The 23,386-nt window shown below is 50.5% G+C and overlaps 1 protein-coding gene across 3 annotated transcripts in view; it reads left to right on the plus strand.

The window, feature by feature from the left end:
• Afap1l2 (actin filament associated protein 1 like 2) overlaps positions 1-23,386 on the plus strand; it is a 103,937-nt gene that overhangs the window by 74,604 nt on the left and 5,947 nt on the right. For 2 of the 3 annotated variants that reach the window (XM_057778589.1, XM_057778591.1), the window contains exons 5-14: positions 3,210-3,300; positions 6,313-6,396; positions 9,606-9,811; positions 11,372-11,551; positions 14,517-14,606; positions 16,114-16,198; positions 16,676-16,780; positions 19,339-19,550; positions 22,082-22,227; positions 23,007-23,115. In XM_057778589.1, coding sequence (XP_057634572.1) covers positions 3,210-3,300; positions 6,313-6,396; positions 9,606-9,811; positions 11,372-11,551; positions 14,517-14,606; positions 16,114-16,198; positions 16,676-16,780; positions 19,339-19,550; positions 22,082-22,227; positions 23,007-23,115 — 1,308 coding nt within the window. The remainder of the gene's footprint in view (positions 1-3,209; positions 3,301-6,312; positions 6,397-9,605; positions 9,812-11,371; positions 11,552-14,516; positions 14,607-16,113; positions 16,199-16,675; positions 16,781-19,338; positions 19,551-22,081; positions 22,228-23,006; positions 23,116-23,386) is intronic. The other variant, XM_057778590.1, reaches the window with a different exon arrangement.

Here is a 23,386-nt window from a genome sequence, read left to right on the forward strand (position 1 = left end):
CTCTTGTGAGTAGGTCACCACTTCAGTCCCCACGGAGTCAGAGGGGACCAGGTCCAAGCAGCAGGGAAGGGCAGCCAGGGGTCTGGAGCAAACTTGTGGGTGTGAACCATGACTCAGACAGCTGAGGTCTTTCCAGGCTGCAGTGTGCGCAGCCAGGTGCTATGGTCATTGCAAGAGAAACAGATGTTTGCTGGCCACCACTTTCCATCTTGACAAGCATACCATCCCCACCCCACCCCTGACTTGAGGCCTGACTGTGACATTAGCACCAATCTCAAGGGAGCTTTCTGCTGGAGGAAGCAACTGACACCCAAAATGGCATTTCCATGGCCATCGTGGGAAGTGGTCTGCCTACTTACTGTAGCCCCAGAACTTACCACAGTGTGCTTGCCAGGGAAGGATGCGTGAGTGCCTCAGGTCATGTGGACCACCCTTCATCTTTGCATCTCATCTTTACGTCTCATCTTAGGGTCTGGTACACAAGAAGCCCTCAGCCCTTTGGTCCCCCACCAGTTACCTACTTTGTTTAGGACCATTTTCTGTACCAGCTGCACTTCTTAGCAAGTACGGTCTGTGGATGGTTTCCCCACACTGTGACCCCAGGATCAAGTAACTGAGCTAAGATTCCCTAAGAGGCAACAGTTCCCTAAAGTATGTGCTAGAATAAGCAGAAGTATGGACCTTGGTAAACTCTGCCGCTCAGGGTCTTTCCCATTGAAATCAGCCATCTTCTGTGTCCTCCGCTAATGATCACTGCCTTTGTTAGGGTTTCTATTGCTGTGACCATGACCAAAAAGCAAGTTGGAGAGGAAAGGGTTTATTTGGCTCACACTTCCACAGCGCTGTTCGGGACAGGCACTCAAACAGGGCAGGAACCTGGAGGCAGGAGCTGACACAGAGGCCATGGACGGGTGCTGCTTACTGGCTTGCTTCCCATGACTTGCTCAGCCTGCTTTCTTATAGAACAGGCCCACCAGCCCAGGCACAGCAAAACCCACAATGGGCCCCTCCCCCATCAATCACTACAGCTAGATCTTATGGTGGCTTTTTCTCAGTTGAGCTTTCCTCCGCCGAGATAACACTAGTTTCTATCAAGTTTACATAAGAGAATTTGCCACAATCACAATCTTTGCATCTTAATGATGCTGGCACCAACACAGTGGTCCTTTCTTCTTAGCCCTGGAATGATGGAGGTGGGTCTTGTATCTTATCTGTTGCTTTCATTGGTTAATTAATAAAGAAACTGCTTGGCCTCTGATAGGGTAGAATTTAGATAGGCGGAGTAAACAGAAGAGAATGCTGGGAGAAAGAAGCCGAGTCAGGAGTCGCCATGATTCTCCCACTCCAGACAGACGCAGGTTAAGATCTTTCCTGGTAAGCCAGCTTGTGGTACTACACAGAATATTAGAAATGGGTTAGATCAATATATAAGAGCTAGCCAAAAAGAGGCCGGAACTAATGGGCCAGGCAGTGTTTAAAAGAATACAGTTTCCGTATAATTATTTTGGGGCATAAGCCACGCGGGCGGCTGGGTGCCGGGGACGCAGCCCTGCCGCTAATATTACAACACTGGAACATTAGGTTTTCTGTCCTTTGACCTCTGCTGATAAGTCACTGTCTCTGGGATCATAGGGCATATGTATGGGACTTTGATGGTTTTTTTTTGTTTTGTTTTGTTTTTTGTTTTTTGTTTTTTTGTTTTTTTTGGCTAGTAAAATCACACACTTACTGAACTCTTAATATTGCCTAGCACAGTTTAATCTTCCTTGACTCCAAGTAACAGACATCTGTGCTTCTTTTTACACTATAGTCTAGGCAAATCAATATTCAAAGTCATATAGCTAGAATGCTCCACTGTTGGGGTTCCTCACACAGTCCTGTGCCACCTCTAATGATCCATTTACAGTAGATTCTACTTTGGGGAGACTCTCAAGAAACAGGCCTAGTATTCTACCCTAAACAAGATGGCTTCCCCAGTCACAGATCCTGTGGTGATGAGCCCTAACCCTGTGGCAGAGGTTCTGCTCTCTCATTTGTTCAGTTCTAACAATCCCTGACCCAGAACCAAATTTTGGGTGCCCAGAGTGTCCCTCCAGATAGGACCTACTTCCTCCCAGGGGACTAGCTGATTTAAGATGTGTGAGTCCCAAGACTACTGTCCAGGGGAGAACTCTTCCCCTCGTACCCTAGGAGGCAGCACTTGGAGCCACAGTTGGTATCATAGGCCACCCTTCCTCAGGCTGCTGGCAGAGTCGGCCAGGTGACAGAGACCACATAGAGCAGAGGCTGTGCCCAGGTGCTGGCAGCAAGCCAAGCTCGAGCAACTCCCGAGTGCCTGCCTGCCTACTGCATGCAAGACCTGGCCTCAGGAGGGAGACAGCCCACGGGGCATGGCACATCTCAGAAGCCACCTCTGACAGCGGACACAGTACCTACTCTCATTAGGATATGACCTTACGACCCTGCTCCTTCCTGTGTGGATGTGGAGGGAGAAGGGTAGGGCAGAACCTACTTCATGCCTGCTCTAGCACTGTTGATATGAAGCCAGGCACAGTGGGTGGAAGCAGATATTAGACCCAGGATTCTGTAGATCTGCCTCAACTGAGATTATGGTGGTACTGGAATAGGGATGGGGGTGCTCCTGTCATACCCATTGATACCCATTGCCCTTTACACACAGACTTCTGACCCTGGGCTTGTAGAGGCCCCTCAACAATTATAGCTACCTCCTCGGGTTTCATGAGGAAAATCTCTCCTATTCTCTCTCTCTCTCTCTCTCTCTCTCTCTCTCTCTCTCTCTCTCTTTCTCTCTCTCTCTCTCTCTCTCTCTCTCTCTCTCTCTCTCTCTCTCTCTCTCTCACACACACACACACACACACATATCTGCAGGACACCCGGCTTTATCATAAGGGTCCTAGGACCCTAGCTCTGCTCCACACGATTGTGCAAAGAGCACTCTTGACTTCTGAGTCATCTCTCCAGCCCAAGTCTCTCACACTTTGGCTCAAATACCTCCAAATGGCCCTGCTATGATTCTTTCTTAGAGAGGAGGCAAACAAGGCTTGGAGGCCATCACATCCCCCAGGGCAGAGATCGTGGTAGACCCTGGTCCCCTGTCAACTTGCTGAGAGCCCAGCCAGGCATATTTTACCTGGTGACTCCAAGTGTGCCCCATCTGAAGCTGTTGGCTTTGTCTGTTTATGTTACAGATTCCAGAGCGGAAGCAGCTCACTGTTCCAAAGATTGAGTCTCCTGAGGGCTACTATGAAGAAGCTGAGCCATATGATACGTCCATCATCGGTATGTCCCATATGACACGTCCGTCATCAGTATGTCCCAGGGGCTAGGGCCCTGAGGGTCTGACTCATCACCAGGTGACAGGCAGGCTCACCTCGGGCAAAGTGACCTGACACAGGAAGTGGCCTCAGTTGAGAACTGGCCATACGGAGTTCAATGTTGGGTCTGTGTGAAGTGTCAACCCCCTGCCTGCCTGTGAGGGGATCTGAGGATGCTCCTGTATCCACGGGGTTCCAGACTCCTTCCTGGCTGTTTACTGAGCAGAGAGAGGTGGCTCAGGAGAGATGTGCTGGCCAAGGGGCCTGTGGCCTGGGCAGTAAAAGATGTGGAGGTCAGGCTGAGTTTGAGGGAATCATTCATGTTCTTTCTCTGGATTCAGTTACTCTGCTACCCCCAGCAGGGCGAGAACACTCATGTGGAGAGAGAACAGACCACACATAAATCAGACTGTGTTTGGCGATGGCTCTTAGGGCAGAAAACAGGATAGTGGCTCTGCTTGCTGTAGGGAAGCAGTTAGGCAGTTGGTTAGCAGGGCACTCTGACCTCCAGCTGGGGTCTGAAGCTATGAGGAACAGAGCAAGCAGGTAACTGCAGACAGAGTTCTGGCCAGAGAGCAAAGGCCTTCCGTCAGAGAATGCCTTGGTGTGTTTGACAAACAAGGAGGCCACATGGCAGGGCTGGGTGAGTTGGGGGACAGTGATGAGAAGCATACAAAGATGCTGCTGGCCACGGTGGGAGCTAGAACCCCTCTCTTCCTGGCCGGGGTCCTCAGCCTGACCTTGTCCCTTTCCTCACTGTTGTGAAATACCTGAGAGGATTAACCTAGAAGGGAGGAAGGCTTGTTTAGGAAGATAGGGCAGGCATGCTGCTATAGGCTGCTTTGAGAGCCATCAGGGGACATGGGGGGGGGGGGTGATGTGCAACTTGCTTACCTCAAAGCCACCAAGTCAAAGCAGGATAGGGAGGGTGGGCCCCCGTGACCCATTTGAGGATACCCCAATACCTAGGACCTCTCACAAAGCTTCTACTCTTTTATTAGAGCTTTCTTTTTAAGAAAATCATTTATTTTTATCTGTATAAGTGTTTGCCTCTATATATACATAAGTGTGTGTATATATACCATGCTTGTGTCTAGTGCCCAGGGAGGCCAGAAGGGGCTTCAGAGCCTCAGGTACTGGGGTTCCAGAGTTGTGAGGAGCCACGTGGGTGATTAGAACCAAACCTGGGCCCTCTGTGAAAACAAGTTTGCCTAACTGCTGAGCCAGCTCTCCAGCCCCAAAGACTCCTAGTGGTTTAGTGTGTTCTCTCAGTAACACCCACTGGGGACAAGCCTTTGGGGCCTCTCTGGGGCAGCAACATCAAGATTAGCGTCTTCTCAGGTCTTCCTTACTCCTCCTGTGGAAGGAAGGTTTGCAGTCTTCACAGCACTTTGCCAAGGTCAAAGGTGAGCATGGACGCCTGGCGATGGGAATGAACCTGGGTGAAGCAGGGCCTTGTAGGTTTCTTCAACAATGGGACTAGCCTGAGATGGGACCTGAAACTTGACACTTGCTTTTCTCTTTCTCCTCACTTGCCTACGGTCTCCATTCCCAGGAACTGTGTGGGAGGGGAGAGCTTGTTGGGACCGAGGATATTATAAGTGGTTGGCGTTGTGGGCAGACAAGCTTCTCTTCAGCCCACTGAGCTAGTGCTGGCAAGGCCCAGCCAGGCTGTGATTTCAGACTCAAGCCAACCAAGGGTGTGGCGATGCTGTCTGGCTGCATCCCGAAGGTAGAAACCGTGACTCACCTAGTGAGCACCACTGTGTATCCTGATCCATCTCCCCTCTTGGGTGTGGCCCCTGCCAGCCAGAACCTGTCTCTAAACACAGGCGCGGATGCTTCACCTACACACAAACAAGTGGTCAGAATCACTAGGCCTGCTGGTGTTTGTCTCACACCTGTGCATCCCTGCTGGTTACCGCCTGGCCTGGGGCGTCTCACTGTGTCATTTGAACTCTCCAGGTGAAATGGACTAGGGAAGCAGGTGGTGGGAGCCTGCTGTCTCCATATCTGCCAGAGCAGGGTGACCTGGTCACAGTAAGAGGAAGGAGCACTAAGCATAGGTGTTTCTCCAGCTGAATGGCCATCAGGATTGTATTGGCTTCTTTGACAAGGCCAGATGCTGGGACTCCTATTTTGCTTTATCATCAATGTTCCGGTGCTGCCCTCTGAGCAAGTGCTGAGTGCGCTAAGGGTTTGTGCTGGAGACACCAAGGTCCCTCTCTGCCCAGGATATCAGGTTCTTCATTCTGATGCGTCTTGCTGGGGAAATACCAGCAGCTGTAACTCATAACTCCCTGGCATTGGTTTCTACTCTGAGCAGTGTGGCACTTCTGATCCTGGGTAATTTGGGTACTCAGGTGCATCTCATGTTGACTCAGCCAACCTCCAGGACCAAAGTATCCTCTGTAAAGAGAGAGTGGGAAGTGCCTGTCTGTTTCTTAAAAGTACATCCCAGACATGACACATTCCACTCTGACCACATGACACATTCCACTCTGGCCACATGTCACTGGTGACGACTCGCGGTGACCTCTGGATATGAACAGAGCAGGTAAATGATATCCCTAGTGTCTCCTGAGGAGTTCGCACCTCAGAGGGGACAGCAGTGAGCAGCCTCTAGAGCAGTGGTTCTCAGCCTTCCCAACACTGCGACCCTTTAATACAGTACCTCATGTTGTGGTCACCCCCACCATACAATTATTTTCATTGCTGCTTCAGAACTGCAATTTTGCTACTGTTATGGATGTAAATATCTGATATGCAAACGGTCTTAGGCAAGCCCTGTGAAAGGGTTGTTCGACCCCCAAAGGGGTTGCAATCCACAGGTTGAGAACTAGTATCTAGTATAGGCAGCTTCATGCCACATCTGGGTCTCTGTGCTTGACTACGCCTCTCTCTTTATCCGTTCTCCCCCTCACGCCTCTCCCCTCTCTATCTTCTCTGTCTGCGCTGTTGAATATCAATCCTGCAGGTCCCTGTGGATCGTATCTCCCCACTGCAGTCCCCAGATCAGCACAGTTGCCTGAAGGAGTCATTTATGCCACGATCACCTTGGGTACTGCTTGTCCTCAGAGCTGGAGTGCCAGGGGTTGCTTGTAACCTGCTCTGAGATGGGTGCATGTCCCGGAGGCCACTGCCTTCTTCCTCTCCCCATGCCTGGTCCTGCATGCACACAGTCGTACACTTTTCCTGCCCAGTGAGTGTCTTACTGTGTTACTCTGCCTTCCGTAAAGCCCTGTCTGTGGGACACTCTGCCCTCCGTAAAGCTGCAACTGTAGAACCAGGAAACATGGATATAAGACTGGTAGCCTACATGGTGATCAGCCTTTGCCTCCTGGGGACTCTCACAGGACAGAGAATTGCATCCTGGTCAGGACTATCTGCTGCCTCTCATTCCTCCTCACTCCACACCCCTGCAAGCCAGGAATCTGTTTTAAGAAAAATTCAACATTAATGAGGGCCTACTGTCTTTCCTAAGGAGGAACACAATAGCAATACATTTGCCCTCACAATTCCCAAGCTATTCCTGATACTCGGATTAGCTGTTTTGTCTCAGTTCGCTTCTGGGGACCTCACACCATCAGAACTCCCCACCAGGCGTGCAGGGCCATCTCAGAAGCACACACTGGGCACTGGGGACAGAGCCAGAGCATTCACACCTGGCTTTGCAGCTTCTCCTGGCTCGTTCTTGCTCTGGAAGGAAGAACCCCAGTGACACGGGTCACTCTTCTCATTTCCCCTTTTATAGGTGCTACAATACTGAGAACTCAGGAAAGTTCCCCTAAGTCCCCTGGCCCCACCATCTTCCTCTCCAATGAAGCCCCTGAGTTCTCTGTTGCCTTGTGGTCTGTCAGCAAGCGTACCTGAGTTCTCTGTTGCCTTGTGTCTATCTGCATGTGTACCTGAGTTCTCTGTTGCCTTGTGGTCTATCTGCATGCGTACCTGAGTTCTCTGTTGCCTTGTGTCTATCTGCATGCGTACTTAAGTTCTTTGTTGCCTTGTGTCTATCTGCATGCGTACCTGAGTTCTCTGTTGCCTTGTGGTCTATCTACAAGCATGCTTGCAGTTCTGTCTCCCTCTGTCCTCTTCTGATAGGGAGTTACTGAGTTGTAGACTCGTTTTCAGGGCTTTAATTGATTGTGGGTATATGAATGCTTCCAAGTGGATGAAATCACACTGACTTAGGCAGCCCCCTGCTGCTGGCTACTAAGCAACACTCCAGTGAATGTTAATGCTGGAATGTCCCTTTTTACTCTTTTTAAAGAGTTATCTATTTTGGTGCTGGGATCTAGCTGAGGGCCTTGTGCAGGTTAGGCAAGAGCTCAACCTAACCTTCCTCCTCTTTTAATTTTTACATTTACTTTTTTTTTTTTAAGAGTGAGATGTAGCAGGTGGGGGCATGCACATGCTACATGCACATGCTACATGCACATGCTACATGTACATGTGTGGAGGTCAGATGCCAAGCTTGGCAGCAAGCACTCTTGCCCAGTGAATCATCTTGCTGGCTTCTCCTCTTCTTCTTTTTTTTGAAAGTTAGTTTCCCAGGATAAGCTCCCAGGACCCGGATTATTGGGTGAGAAAGTATGCGTGCCCTATGACTCAAAACATCGGGCGGGCAGGCCACTTTCTGAGAGGTTTGTGTGAGTTCACAATACTAAACACCAGGGTTTAGGGTGCCCCTCTGGGAAGTGTCATGATTTTCCATATTTCTTAATAGATAAAGCAGGCATGAATTATAAACTGGTTATTTTGTTTTATGTGTATTTGGTAAGCCAGGAAGATGAGCAGCACCATACTGCTTTGAAAGGAAACTGTTATGGAAATATTTAAAGTGCTATTTTTAGAAATATTGAAACAAAGTTAATTTTGTTCTTTGGCACAATGACTGGAACAAGTTCACAGTAGCCCCATGCCTCTTTCCTATCTATATTCTAATTTAATTGCAACTCTGTTTAACTAATATGCAGGAACCCAGCTAATAAGATAAAATGGGGCCCCATGACTTGTCTCTTGAAGCGAGTCAAGGGATGGAGGAGCTGTTGTTCTGTTTGCCTCAGGGACAGACAAGGAACTGCTATATGAGGGCACAGAGAAGCAGCAATTAGGGCTGATTTTCTGAGTAGAGAGGAGTGTCTAGCAATGAGAGAATATTGGGCTCCTTGTCCACTGGGGGTTCAGGTAGAGTATCAAGAACACTAGATAGGGGTTGACATGGGAATCCAGAGTCCCCTTTTCTTTTCCATAATACTTTTTAAAAGATGCGTAGATGAATATATTGATATATAGATGATGGATGCATGGATGGGTGGATGCATGGATGACTGGATACATCAGTGGATGGATAAATGCATGCATGGATGCATGAATGGATAGATGCATGGGTAGGAGGTAGACTGACTTTTTCCACATGGTTTCGCTGGCCTTGATCACAGTGGTGAGGCTGGAGAAGAGTACCACGCTTGCAGGACAGTGGGGATATGAACTAGAAGGACATGGTGAAGCGTGCAGCCAATCACGCAGTTTCTACTGTGCTAGGCTGAAGGATTCTTTAAGATAGAACGTAAAGCAGCCTCTGGCCGACAGTAGGAGAAACCGTAAGACAGAGCCCAGGTAAGGCGCCGGGGGCTGGTCTAAGAAGAAGGCACATGGCCTGAGGACCTGGCAGGTATGTCAAGAGAGGCTCTGACCAGGACCCAGTACATTGTTCTTGTTATTGTTCTTTTTTCCTCTTAGATAAGGCCTTAATGTGTAGACCAAGATGGCCTGGAGCTCACAGACCTCTGCCTGCCTTTGCTTAGCCAGTGCTGAGATTAAAGGTGTACACGACCACACCCTAAATGAGGAAAGACAGCCTCTTTCCTACTCTTTTTTCCCTCCTGAGGAGACAGGCCCCTCCAAGACCTGGAGCAGAGCTAGACCCAGCCTGGAACCTGGATCCTCTACTGGCTAAGGCGCCAGAGGCCCATAGGGCAAGCACACGGTTCATTGGCAGGGCAGCTGCAGCTCATCAGCTTGTCAGGGATCCACGCAGATAGGATTTGGGCAGGGAAATGTGCTCTGTGGTCTGAGTCAGCATCTGAGAAGTTCCTTCCAGTGGGTGGGGGTGGAAAGTCATTGAGCTGTTTCAAGGATGGGAGGGCCAGGTGGATGGAAGCCCGGGGGTCCCCAGCTGCTCCTGCTTGCTACTCTCTGGAGTGTTTCTTAGGCGCTAATCCTCTTGCCCAGCTGGGCTCTGACTGACTGGGCGGGTCTTTCTTGCAGAGGACGGAGAGGCCGTGAGCAGCTCCTATGAGTCCTACGATGAAGAGGAGAACAGCAAAGGCAAGGCAGCCCCCTACCAGTGGCCCTCGCCCGAGGCCAGCATTGAGCTGATGCGTGATGCCCGCATCTGTGCCTTCCTGTGGCGCAAGAAGTGGCTGGGCCAGTGGGCCAAGCAGCTCTGTGTGATCAGGGACACCAGGCTTTTGGTCAGTCCTCTTCTTGTTTCCTGGGGTCGGGAGGGGTGGGAGAGGGGGTGCTCTCTGATATGACATTGGGGGTAGAGCATTTGACAACAGGAGAGTTTCACCTTTCTCTCAATGTGCAAAGTTTTCCATGTGCAGATGAATGTATTTTGTCTGCACTAGGAAGGTCTAGTAGTTTTTAAGTCAGCTATCAAAGCAGGAAGAGTGCTCATCCCTGTCACTTGCACGCTGCTTATTTTAGGGAGGGGGTAGAGGCAGGGTCTCACCATGTAACCGAGGCAGGTCTTGAACTCATCATTCCCTTGATGCAGTCTCCAGGCAGTACTGAGATAACGGTCACTTGCCGACATAGTGGTCTCCTTGCTGCTGCTGCTTCTCTCTCTCTCTCTCTCTTTCTCTCTCTCTCTCTCTCTCTCTCTCTCTCTCTCTCTCTCTCTCTCTCTCTCTTCTCTCTCCTTGGTTCTCATCAATCTGATGGCGTGCAAACCGAGTAGCTCCCTCAGCCCAGCTCCTGTTTTGGTCTGAACAACCTGAGGATTGTTGGAACCATCCCAAGAGCTACAAGACTTAGCGCCACCTATTCTAAGCCAAAACCTGCAGAGGAACCAGACTTGACTCTGACAATAGTACCACTTCCTGACAGTTTAAATAAAAACTTCACAGCTCTGAACTAGGTGTGGCTGGTCAGCTGCGATTTGAGTTTCGGAACTCAAGGCCAGCCTGGGCATCGCAGCGGGACTCTGCCTCAAAAACAGCAAATGCTGGCAGCTTTGTGTCCTGACCTAAAGTTTCACGAGGTCTTTACAAACACCTTCCCTCGGGCCACATATGCCCAGCTTACTCCAGATGTCATTTTGTTATTCTGGGTGGTCTCGCTAGCTGTCCTGTGAGGACCTCCATTTTGCAATGAGATACTAAAAGGCAGCATATCTTCCCTGGTAAAGGTAAGGGTCCCTTCCTGTGAGTTCTAGCATCTGGCAAGGCAGACTGTAAGTTTGATTTTCATGCCCAATGGATCTTTTTCTGGGGAAGCTAAGGCATGCAGAAAGGCAGAAATCAATGAAGTTTGTCACTGTGGAGAAGTGAGACAGTCATATGCCGCGTCGTGGGTGACACATTCTGAGAAATGTGTCCTCAGGTAAGGTCATTACTGTGTGAGCATCATAGGTTCTTACACAAGCTAGACAACAGTCATTAAGGGAAGTGACTTCATGAAGCCATTGTACATCTCTGTGACCCACCAGAGAGCAGACCAAGTGACACCTGAGGAGACCCCTTCTCCGAGGCCAGGGCAATGGAGAACTGTTTGCGTAATTCAGGTCCTGGAGCATCCCCGATCGATATCAGGGAGAAGGAAGCTTGAAGGAGAGAGAGAGAGAGAGAGAGAGAGAGAGAGAGAGAGAGAGGCCTCAAGGGCCTGCCTCGGGGCATCCAACCCTATGGCTTGGGGCCATGGTCAGGCTCATGAAGGAGAGGAGGCACTTCAGCGTTCAAGGCCTCTCCTGTGTGGAATCCACCCCCGTACCCCCAGGAAAGTAGCATCTTTTTACATTTTTATTCCAGTGCTACAAATCATCCAAAGATCACAGCCCTCAGCTGGACGTGAACTTGCTGGGGAGCAGCGTGGTGCACAAGGAGAAACACGTGCGGAAGAAGGAACACAAGCTGAAGATCACGCCGATGAATGCCGACGTGATTGTGCTGGGCCTGCAGAGCAAGGACCAAGCCGAGCAGTGGCTTCGGGTAAGGAGAATGCACTAGGCAGCTAGCTGCTTCCCCCAGTGCTCAAGTGGACCGCTCCTGAAGTTCTGGCCCCCAGCTTCTTCCAAAGGGGCGGATGATGTGGTCGAGAGTAGACAGGGTCTATGATCTCTCAGGTGCTCAGGACTTCTAGCATTCTGGGTATTGATGATCAGCGTCATGGACCAGATACAGAGTTCCGCTGCTCAGTCAGATTCCTTAGAAGCCGGGAATGGCTGTTGTTGGAATCTCTTTGCGATCTTCCTTCTGACGAGGCATTACATCCCTCCATCAGGAAGGATACTGGGTGTCTGCTGCCTCTGTGAAGGACCCGCATGGACTGTGGGCTTCGAGCAGGTTTAGCATTGGTGCGGTTGGGCAGGCTTGACGAGCCTGTTTTATGGGACTGAAGATGAAGGTTGAGGTAGCTGTCACCTGGTAAAGGAGTTGCAGCTGGACTGTGGATTCGGGGCTGTCTACACAGCATTGTGATTCCTGCTGCCTTAGATGTGTCTTAGCAGCTCTACCTTTGTGTACTCTGTGATGAGGAAGTACCTGGGGAGGGACTTCCTGCCTAGTTAAAGATGTTGAGCATGGTGGATCCAGAAGCTATTTGAAGCAGAAAAGACTCACACTCACAGTTCAGCAAGATCTCAGAGGCCTGCAGGGCCCCTGGTCTTCGCAGTGAGAGCTAGGACTACCCGCCCCCTCCCTCCTACCACATGTTCCACCATCGTGCCCACGTTAGCTATTTGTGGTGTTGTGTCCACCACCCCACCCCTCCTGGCTGAGTATAGTCATCACCATGAGCCTGCCAGAAAAGAATCTGAAGTGCGTCATTAAAATACGACTGAAAACGGTACCTACACAGGTACCAGCAACCCCGTGTGCTGAGTACCCCAGGTCTGAAGCTGACAAGATGTTTTTGTTTCTATTTTGTTGTTGTTTGTGTTTTTTCCAAGACAGGGTTTCTTTGTGTAGTCTTGGCTGTTCCGAACTAACTCTGTAGACCAGACTGGTCTCGAACTTACAGAGATTCACCTGCCTCTGCTCCCAGAGTGCTGGGATTAAAGGGGTGCACCAGCACTGCCCAGCTGACAAGTTGTTTTGGTGAAAACCACTAAATGTTCTGAGAAGTCTGGCCAAGCCAGTCTCCTAGGAGGGACTGACATGTGCTTCAGTTCTTCCTGAAGGAGTTTCAGGTGCTTATAGACCGTCATGTAGAACAGAGAGGTCACTGTATAGATGTGTGCAGGTTGGATTTGGAGGATTCCTGAGTGATGATTTGACTCTGGAAAGGTAAAGCCTGGCGTGCGCGCAAGCACATGTGTTGTGTGTGTGTATGTGTGCGCACATGCACACACGCATGTGCATGCATGTGAAATGATCTTAAGCTGGTGTTTTACTGCATGTAAGTGCTTAGCACTGGGTCCAACGTATACCAAGTGCAGGATACTTGGCCAGATGAAGCCCAGAGAATGCAACGGGCTGGGCTGGCTCTGCGGTGTTCCTGGGACCCAGGGCTGAGTTGCTAGTTGAACTCCTTTCTCTTGCCCAGCTCTCCCTTTTGGTTTCTGGCAGTCCTGCCCATCCTCATCCTTGTAAGTCCACACAGGTACTCACACGTGTGCACACATACACTCTAGCATACACGGACACTGCACACATGTTTATGAGCATGTCCGTGTACAGGAATATGTGCATGTGCACTGCTCCTATGTTTAGTTCCCAGGACCATTCCTCTGTCTGCTCAGCCCTGCCTATCCTTCCCCGGACGCCCATTCTCTCGGCTTGGTCCTACAGCTCTTGCTGGAGGCTTCAAGGACAAGAACACTGTGCAGACGACACCAGCTCTGTGTCTGAGATGCACAGAGAACCCTCTCCTCGCTGCAGATGAGTGCAGAGGTTGCCTGGCTTCAGGAAGCTGCCCATGCCTGCAGCACAGCAGGCCTGGTCAGCTCCCTTCCCAAGCAGGGCCTCCGTGTATTCTGGTCTAAGCTAACAAGGACAGGAATGATGGCGCAGCCTGTCTCGTACTCAATATTCACACTGAGTCCTCCCAGCTATGTTGTCTAATGTTGCCGAAGGAGTGACTGAGGCTACGCTGGGGTCACATGACAAAGCTGCTGATTCCAGGACCTGCCTTCCTCCTAGGAAAGACTGCATTTCCTTCATGGATCTGAGCTCCTAGTTGGAGACAGGCTGGGACATGAGAAACCCTTGTCTCCCCATCCTCAGAGCCCTGCTTCCAATTCTTTGCCTACTTTAATTTCAGACTCACTCCCACAGACTGTTGTAGACAGAGATTGAAAATGGAGGGTCCTTGAAATTGCTCTCACTGCTTCCAAAAGGTTACTGTAAGGGGTTGTGGGTGTGGGTGTGCACAGCTGTGCATGCACACATCTGTCTTCTTCACTGTCTTACCCCTCTGGGAATCTCCCAGGTGGTCCTGGGCTCAGAAGGGGGATGCAGAACTGCTTAGTGAGGTCAGGGCCACCTCTGACCTGTGTGTCCACAGGCTGGGCACCAAGTACCAGTTGACGTGGTCCATGGCTGGTGGCCACAGAGTTTATATCAGATCAAAGCAGTATCCAAGCCTGCTTCCAAAAGGTGCGGAGACCACAGCCCTGGGCCCACAGACTTAGAAAGTCAGGGAAGCATCAACAAGTGTACACTTACAACTCATGACACTCACAACAGGACAGAGTCCTTGCCCTCGGGTGGCAGTAGGGGACCATAGTGTCCATGGATACAGAGGTACTTGCACCCCAGATCAGGGGGTTCCTGCGGGAAGTGTATCAGTGGACAACTGTGTCCTCGGAACATTTGGGGGCTGCAGTCAGGGCATAGGTGGGGAGCTTTTGTTCTCAGAGGTTCTCTCTCTTGAGGCCCCACGTTACCCTGCCCTGAGGACCAGGCAGCAGGGCCGTGCAAGGGCCATGACCATCACAGTGCTTCTCCAATCCAGGTCATCCAGGAAGTGAGTGGCCTGCCTTACGAAGGAGCCGCGGAGGGAAACCAGTACACACCAGATACCCAGCGCTTGAACTGTCAGAAAGTAAGGCTCTGCCCTGCCCAGAGGGAAGGTCCGATTCTGTGCCCCCTTAGTGAAAATTCAGAGTTAAAATGGAAAGCCTCGTTTTTCATTCTTGTACTGCAGCCCAATTAATAAGAAACACACAATGCTTGGGTAAGTGAGAGCAGGAAGGGGGCTTGGCGGGAAAAAGGGTGAAACGCGTGGAGACCTCACGGTTGTCCTGTTGAGGGGAAAATGTTATTGAAACAAAAATCACCTTGCCCCATGTCCTTTTTTATGAACGAAGCTCATTGCACACAGGGATGGGTTTCAGATGACATGTTCATACAAGTGCATCAGGCATCTCCATCCGCTCGTCTCCTTGGCTTCCCTGCCCCCACAGCGCTGCTGCCATTCCCATGGCATATATAAATTATTTTATGTATCTGTATAGAACTGAGGGGCCCATGCAGTGTTTGTCTGAGTCTGATTATTTTTCTCCAATCTCCAACTGTATTCATTTTCTTCTGTAAGTGATGCAATTGTATTTCTTCTTCATGGTTGAATAAAACTCCATGGTGTTTATGGACCACACTCCCTTTAATCATCTGTGGATGGAATCTAGGCTGATCTTGCAATTTGGCTATTGTGAATTAGTCTATATTCTAATAATAAGCTGGAGATTTATTGTGCAAGCCTGAGGCTGCCCGCCCACCAGCCTCTTGCCTCCAGGTGGAGTCATCCCTATGCAGACCCAGCCAATGGCTGCAGGGCCACCTGGCACAGCACTCTGGGGAACTTTGGTTTTAAGGATCAAGGAAGCTGGACTAAGTGGAACCAGCTGTGGGTAAACCTTCCTATCCTATTCCTAAATGTCAAAAGGCAGGAGGCACGCAACAGTCACGGGGGCACGGTTGTCTCAGGCACAGAATAGTCATGGGCATGGTTGTCTCAGGTAGAGAGCACACAACAGTCACAGGGGCGTGGTTGTCTCAGGCAGAGAGCACACAACAGTCACAGGAGTGCGATTGTCTCAGCTTGTGTCCCTAGCTGGCAGGGCAGGAAACAAGAGGTACACATAACACTTAAGCAAGGAGAAGGAGGAAGACAAGGAGGGGAGGCGCTCTGAAAGGCTAAAGGCCACATGGAAAGCCCTACAGCTCAGCAAGGGGTGTCTTTGGGGTCTCACTGTTTGACTGCCAACAGGAATGAGTTTGGGTTCCCTTCCCCCTGCTTGAGGATGGCGGTCCTCCCTGCAGGCCCAGCTTCCTGCTGGTCATGGGCCCACTGTCAAATCAGGTCCACAGGTATTTGGAGGGGAGGTACCCTGAGGATGGTGGAATGTGGTTCTTAGGAAGGAGGGTGATAGTAGATACTCCAGAGAGCCCCAAAAGGCAGCTTGGCCAGTGTCCTACCGGTGACCTCAGTGCTGGTTGGAAGAGGTTTGGTTGCACGGTCTCACAAGAGCCATCTTTTTCCCTTGAAACTTTAGTTTTCCAGTCCTCGGTTCCCAGTGGGTGACCCCTGTCCATCTCTTTGTTGTCCACAGCCAGATATAGCTGAGAAGTACCTACCAGCTTCAGAGTATGGGAGCTCCATTGATGGCCACCCTGAGGTCCCAGAGACCAAAGATGGTAAGCAGGCTATGGCCCTTTACCTCATGGGTGAGAGGGCAATGGTCGTCCAGGTGTGAGACCTGACTGTCCGGCTCAACCCTAGTTGTTTTGGCAGTAGCTGATTCTAATATAGCCTCCAAAAGAATGAAAGGAGAGAGGGCCAAACCAAAGTTAAGTTTTGCCATAGCCTGGGGGAGTGAGAACCTTCTCCAGCTCTGTTTTCCAGTCCTATTTGAGATGTCTTTGAGGCCACGCTGTCTGTAAAGATTCCCAGGGTTCACCTACACCAAGACGCTTGTTATCCCCATGTGTGCATGACTTTGGGAATAGCTGACTTGGCCTGTTGATTCTCATGTGGAGAAGATGTCTATGTGCATGACCACCCGTGCATGTGTGTGTGCACGAGTGTATATAGGCTGGGTGGGATGAGAGGGGAAGGTTTGCGTGCGGGTAGGCTGTGCCCAACACTGACAACTTTCTCTCTGGTCATGACAGTCAAGAAGAAGTGTTCTGCTGGCCTCAAACTGAGCAACCTGATGAACCTGGGCAGGAAGAAGTCCACCTCCCTGGAGCCCCCAGAGAGATCCCTCGAGACATCAAGTAAGACCCATGGTGACCACCAGGACCCTGGGCTTCTTCACTGTGGTGGTGCCTATCTTAGATGGCAAGCCCAAAAAGAGAAGGCAGAGGATTCTGGGGCTGGCTAGAGAGCACACAAAGCTGGGGTTTGGGTTCGTCTTCCCTGTGGGTTGTTCTTTATGCTTCACCAGGTTCTGTCCTGCTATAGTGTTGGGTCTTTGAGGAAGTGAGGGGAAGGTGCTTGGTGCCATCTCGTTGTTCCCTTGAGCATACTGTTTGTTTTCTCTGTGCTGTGGGCTGTGGCAGACAGTGTCCTTTACCTGAACACACACGGGACCATCTTCATAGTCACCAGGATTCATGCCCTGTGACCAGGGATAGCTTCATGGACCTGCCCTTGGAGGGTGGGTGGGAGTTAAGTAGGTTGAACTGCCTGAGAACTGGAGAAAACCCTCTGTGATAGGAACAGGTATGATCTGTTGGCAAAGCCCGAATGGCAGGCTCAGAGGGCAGGTGTGGGCGCTGCCAGGTTCCTCCAGGTTCTCTCTTCTTCTCTTACTCATGCTTGGAGTAACTGATATCAGGAGGGAGACAGGCCAGGCCTAAAAATTTATCCTGGTGTGAAATACCTTAATTCCTAGGCTGGGGCTTCTGGCTGCAGCCCTCTCTGTGGCTTAGAGGCCATTACTGCTCGCCTCTGGGTCATTTTCTCTGTCCCACTCCTGAGCTCATTCGTGAGACCCCAGTTCTCGTTGCTTGAGGCTTTGAGGCCAGCAAGTGAAAGACAAGGCTATCACTCTGGAGCCTCGGCTTCCCTGGTTGGGGAGTGGCCTGGCTCTGCCTGTCACTGCACCCTTAGTGCACACCCTAGGAGCCTGGTCCCAGAGCATCACTGTCTGAGATGTGACCAGATTATTTCTGCAGCCGTGCCATGTTCTTCCTATGGCTGGGACACGGTAGTGAGGACACAGGTGATCGGGACTAACCTGTGGCTTCACTTGGTGTAAATTCTTATTGTTTAGAGAGCCGTGATGGCCACAGCAGCCTCTGTTTAGAGCTCAGGTTTTAGTCTCTCTATCCTCCATTTTGTGGTGTAGAGATAGACATGATCTCCACTACCCACCACATGACCAGCTGAGGGTGGGGCCAGAGGGTGGCTGTCTACCATCTTCTCCTGCCTACTTATCTGGCTAGGGCCCAGAGCAGCTGCCAATCACTGAGACTGCAGAAGGCCTATTATTTCATAAGCCTGTGCAGTTGAGGTGAGGCTCAGCAAGAAGGCAGCCTGTCACGTACAGGTGTGTAGAGGCCTAGAAGCCAGGGTTTCCTCATCTTTGTTGCCTCAGGGACAAGGCTTTGCAGGTGTGTGATAGCACTCAATAAACCTTTGGAATGGAAGGGGAGAAGGGCTGGTCTCTCCTGAGAACCTGAACACATATATGAAACCATCCATGAGTGAGAAAGGTGCACCCTGCTTCTGGTAGCTTCTATGCACTACAGGGGAGCAGGGTCCCTGGTCAGAAGGCTGCAGGCTGCAGACCTGGGTTCTGCAAAGGAACTGCTGCAGTTCTTGGAGAGGCACATGTGCCCAGGGGAGGTCAGCATGGAAGCCTAGTTTTGTTGCTAGACGTTAGACTTTCTAACTGAAGGTAGACTGAGTCAGGGCTAGAGAAGGGTGGACGCACCTGCTCAGGAGGAAAGAGAACGGCCAGACACTGTGGCCTGGGTCTGGAGCACATATCCGGGGAGCTGGGAAAACAGAGGCGACAGCAGACTCTGCAACAAGGAGGTTTGGCCTGAGTACGGGAAGTAGGGGTTGCCTGCTGAAACAGAGCCCCCTGGAGATGAGGTCTTGTGGGGGAGCCTTCATCCTCCACATGTACTCACCAGTTCTACTATGGAGGACAAATCTCACATTTCTCTGGCCATACTTGTGCCAAGAACAAAGCTGGCTGTATTGCCCTGCCTCTGTAGGCCTGTTTACCCAAAGGAAGAAAACAAGGTAGTCTGAGATTCACAGCCTCAAGGATGACATGACATGACCGGTTCTGAGACAGGTGACCTTCAAAGAGGCCTGATGACAGTGCCTTCCCTAGACACGTGGTTTTTCTAGGTCCCCCTGTGTTGGAAGGAGGCTGTTTATTCGTCCCGGCCACCTGAACCAAAATAACCACACAGAAACTGTATTATTTAAATCACTGCTTGGCCTATTAGCTCTAGCTTATTAGCTAACTCTTACATATTAATCAACCCATTTCTATTAATCTGTATATCGCCATGTGACAGTGGCTTACCGGGTAAAATTCCAAGCGTCCATCTCTGGCGGCTCCATGGCGTCTCTCTTTCTGCCTTCCTTCTCCCAGCATGCAGTCTAGTTTTCTCTGCCTAAGTTCTGCCCTATCAACAGGCCAAGGCAGTTTCTTTATTCATTAAAAGCAACCCATAGACAGAAGAACCTCCCACACCACCCTTGCAGTCACATCCTTGGTGGAAAGCACTCCTTGCTGGAAGACTTGTCCTCTTTCAATGTGTCCCCTCCGGTGGCCTCATCCTCCTATCATCTACGTATCCTCCTGCAGGCTACCTAAATGTACTGGTCAACAGCCAGTGGAAGTCACGTTGGTGCTTCGTTAGAGACAGCCACCTGCACTTCTACCAGGACCGGAACCGGAACAAGGCTGCCCAGCAGCCCCTCAGTTTGGTGGGCTGTGAAGTGGTTCCAGACCCCTGCCCCGACCACCTGTACTCCTTCCGCATCCTCCACAATGGCGAGGAGCTGGCCAAGCTTGAGGTACACTGGCTGTGGGGCTGGCGGGAAGGACAGCCAAGGGTGGGCAGTCTCAGCTGTCAGTGGGCGCACGGAGGACCGTGATCCCACTGAGACAGAATCAGTGTGGCTTCATGCTATATTTACCTCCATACCTGCCATTTTTTGCATTTTTTAAATGTCCATTCTTGTTCAGACCTCAGGGTAGGTGGCTTTGTTACAGGGTTGGGACAATGGGTGGCTTCCTGCACTTGGGGCAATGAGGGGGTACTTTTAGCTCCCACAGATACCAGAGAGGCTTCTGACAGTCAAAGGAGTGATGTTTACTTTGCATGCCTATAGCACGATTAATAAAAACTCAGAGACAGAAATTAGTATTCAACCTAAAGGTCAGAAAAGCAAAACAGCGAATCACTGGCTCTTGCCTCTACCTCAGTCCGAAATGGCGATCCTGCCTCCAAGAATCTCAGAATGGGATGGAGACTGAGGGCCGTCTCCTCCTGTTTTTTAATCCTCTCTAGTTCTGTAATTAAGGGCATGCACCACCTGGCTTCTATGGCAAGCTACTGAGGCTACTGTGGTTAAAGGTGTGTGTTATTGCTGCCTGGTCTGTAAGGCTGAAAGCGTGGCTGTTTTACTATTTTGATCCTAAGGCAAGCTTTATTTATTAAAATACAAATGAAATGCCACTACATATGTCACCAACCAGAACCCAGAGGTACACAAAAACAAGGGCTGTTGGGATTTATCTGGGATCAGGACTTTGCTCTGTGATACAGTTACATTTCAGCCTCTCCCTGCCCTTGGGTTCGTGCCCTGGTACAGCTACAAAAACAAGAGATGACATAATGCAAGCTTGCAAGGAGCCTGCAGGCGGGGCCAAGTTTCTGGCTCACAAGTAAGCACTTGCCCATTAACTCCTGTCCTGATCCAGGGGTCTTCCAAAATCTGCTTCAATGCTGCCCTCTGGTGGCTGAAACGTCTAGACCAATCCGGCTGCACAGAGACACCTTCACCCATTCATTTACCCACTAGTCTCATTGGATGACAGAAAACTGGCCTCTATCCTCAGAACTTATTTTCTCGTTTGGTAGTGTGGGGACATTTGAATAATTACACAATTAGGTGTCTAGTTATGATTAAAGGAAGGAGAATGGCCCCATGAATGTTCGCTTGGTGTAGCACAAGGCTGGGAAAAGGATAGAGCTTGTATCCTAAGAGCTCGGGAGCTTTGGAGGAGTTCAGAAGAGATGACATGATCCAAACTGATGTTACAATGCTACTGTTTGGGGGACGTGTAGATGGAAAATGGACAAGAAGTGACAAAAATAAGACCACCAGGAAGCTGCTGACCTGCCCAGAGTGGGGACAGTGACCTAGACCACCAGAAAGTCTCTGCACCTTCCAGTGTGGGGACAGTGACCTAGGAGATACCTTTAAAAAGCAGTATTGAGAAATCCAACAGGAAAGAAATGGAAAGAAACGAATTGTCTTCCTTTTCTTGTGGCTGTGAACAAATGCTGACGGAAAACTTAGAGGAGAAACTGATTTGACTCATGGCATCCTGGGGGCAGGCGTGACAGCAGAGGTGTGAGGTGACCGGTCACGGCATCCGCAGCCAGGAGACAGGCGGATGCTGGCGCTCAGCTGCATCTCCTTTGTATCCGGTGCTGGACCCCAGTCCATAGATGTGCTATCCATGTGCAGGGTGTTTCTCCCTCTTTATTTAAACCTTGTGGGACTTCCTCACAGACATGCCCAGAAATGCGTCTCATCGGTCCTTCCATATCCACTCAGCAGACAATGAAGGTGACAGTGAACGTCACACCGACCAAAATTCAAGCTTGGATTCTAACTGCATCTCCAGAGGGGTGGGGACATGTGTCATGATGCCAGAGGGGTAGCCTGTGGCTTTTATAGAAACAATACTGACATTTGAATAGAAATGTCCCTGTCTGTAGTTGATTAGAGATGTTGTCCCCTAGAAGGAAACACAGCAGACTGGCTGGGGTTGAGTTGGTAAATTAATATGGCCTCTTGATCTTGGATTAGGTTATTTTTTGTTCCTTGACATTATTAATGTCATAAACAAAAACAAAACTGAGCGTTGTTATTTCTTAGGAAGTGTCTCTGTGGTCTTGCAAGCATGGGTTAAGACAATAAAAGGGACAGTGACTGCCCATGAAGTAAAGGGTCAACCTACAATGTGTACAGTTGTTCCGTAACCAACGATTTTAGCAACGACTAAAAACAAGATGACAACTCTTGATAATCTTTCGTAGTCTTACCCTGGAATGTAGTATTGGCATCTAGAAACATGTGTCTAGAGATTACATGTGGTGCTCCCCACTGATGTCTGGGATGTCACTGGGTGGCACTGTGGCACTCACTACCAGGAAATGCTCTTTGGGTTCACTTGGGGATACAGTGTGCTGGTAAAACAGGGGTGTCCTATGAAGGCTGTTTTGTGCTTGTTGGTAGGGATGGGAGTGAGCTATTCTGGCCTAGGGGTGGACTGGCTAGGATGGCGTTCATGACTCTCAGTGTTCTTCTAGGCCAAGTCCTCAGAGGAGATGGGCCACTGGCTAGGCCTCCTGCTCTCAGAATCAGGCTCCAAGACAGACCCAGAGGAGTTCACCTATGACTATGTGGATGCAGAAAGGGTTTCCTGTATTGTGAGTGCGGCCAAAACCTCTCTCTTGTGAGTAAGAAGAGGCCTTTCCTTGCACATCTTCCTGTCCAGCCTTGCTTCTAGACCTGGTGGGCAGCTGGGGCAGTGTGGCCACTGAGAGCATGGGGTCAGATGGGTCCTGCTTGGTCCTGCACAGGGAGGTACAAAGAAGGAAGCTGGTAGCTGTGTGGCACAGCCCAGGGAGACCGGGATGAGAGCTAGCCACAGGGGAGCTGCATGACCAGAGACCCAGATGAGAACTAGCCATAGCAGAGCTGCATGACACAGCCCTGTTGAGACCCTCTCCAGCTCCCAAAGACAGATTAGGTGACTTCCCTGATACCCTTTGCCCTTCCTCTGGACTCTTCACTGGGTCCACAGTGCATTCTGGGATATGCAGGGCACTTCTGTTTTACACAAGGGCCTACGGGCTCAGGCAGGTGTATCTTGGTCAATATTAACAGAAGCCAGCTTGGCCACTGGAACAGGCTTGTTCCCTAACATACAAAATGGAGAGGCATTTTGTCTGAGCTGCCCCAAGTGTACTATGGGGTGAGATGTGCTGAGATCTTGTGGCTGGTGCTAGGATGAACGTATAAAAGGGAAGGACCTGAAGAAGATGACCGTAGGCATCTGAGGAGGGACTTGGAGTTCTGGAACAACAGCTAGGAGAGGACTCTGGGGGTGGCAGCAGGGGTGGGCACTTAACTCAGAGCTCTGTGTAGCCAGGGGCTTTTGTTTGCATTCTTTGATGCTGGTGGGATCCTGCAGGGTCCTGGAAGCTTCATGCACCCATCTATGTCTTCCAGACTGATGCAGAGAAAGTTCTCAGAACCCAATACATACATTGACGGCCTGCCCAGTCGGGACTGCCCAGAAGAGCTGTACGATGACGTCATGTCAGAGTCAATGACGGTGGTAGGCACTTGGATGGTGGCATGGACTGTCGAGTCCTTCTGTCAAAACTCTGTCACAGAGGGTCAGATTGTTCCCAAGATGAGCAGCCCCCAGGTCACCTACAGGGCCACCAATGCAGACCCTTCATCTTTTGTGCAAGGGGTTGTGTGGTCTAACCTGGAGACCTATCTAGATTAAACACCTGGTTATTCGCTCTGGTCAGTGCTGAGGTAGAGTCGATGGTGGTGTGGGGTAGGAGCAGTGACACCATTAGCCTTCAAAGGCCACTTCG

The sequence above is a fragment of the Chionomys nivalis genome, chromosome 8 (genome assembly GCF_950005125.1).
Source record: "Chionomys nivalis chromosome 8, mChiNiv1.1, whole genome shotgun sequence".
Classification (NCBI taxonomy): Eukaryota; Metazoa; Chordata; class Mammalia; order Rodentia; family Cricetidae; genus Chionomys; species Chionomys nivalis.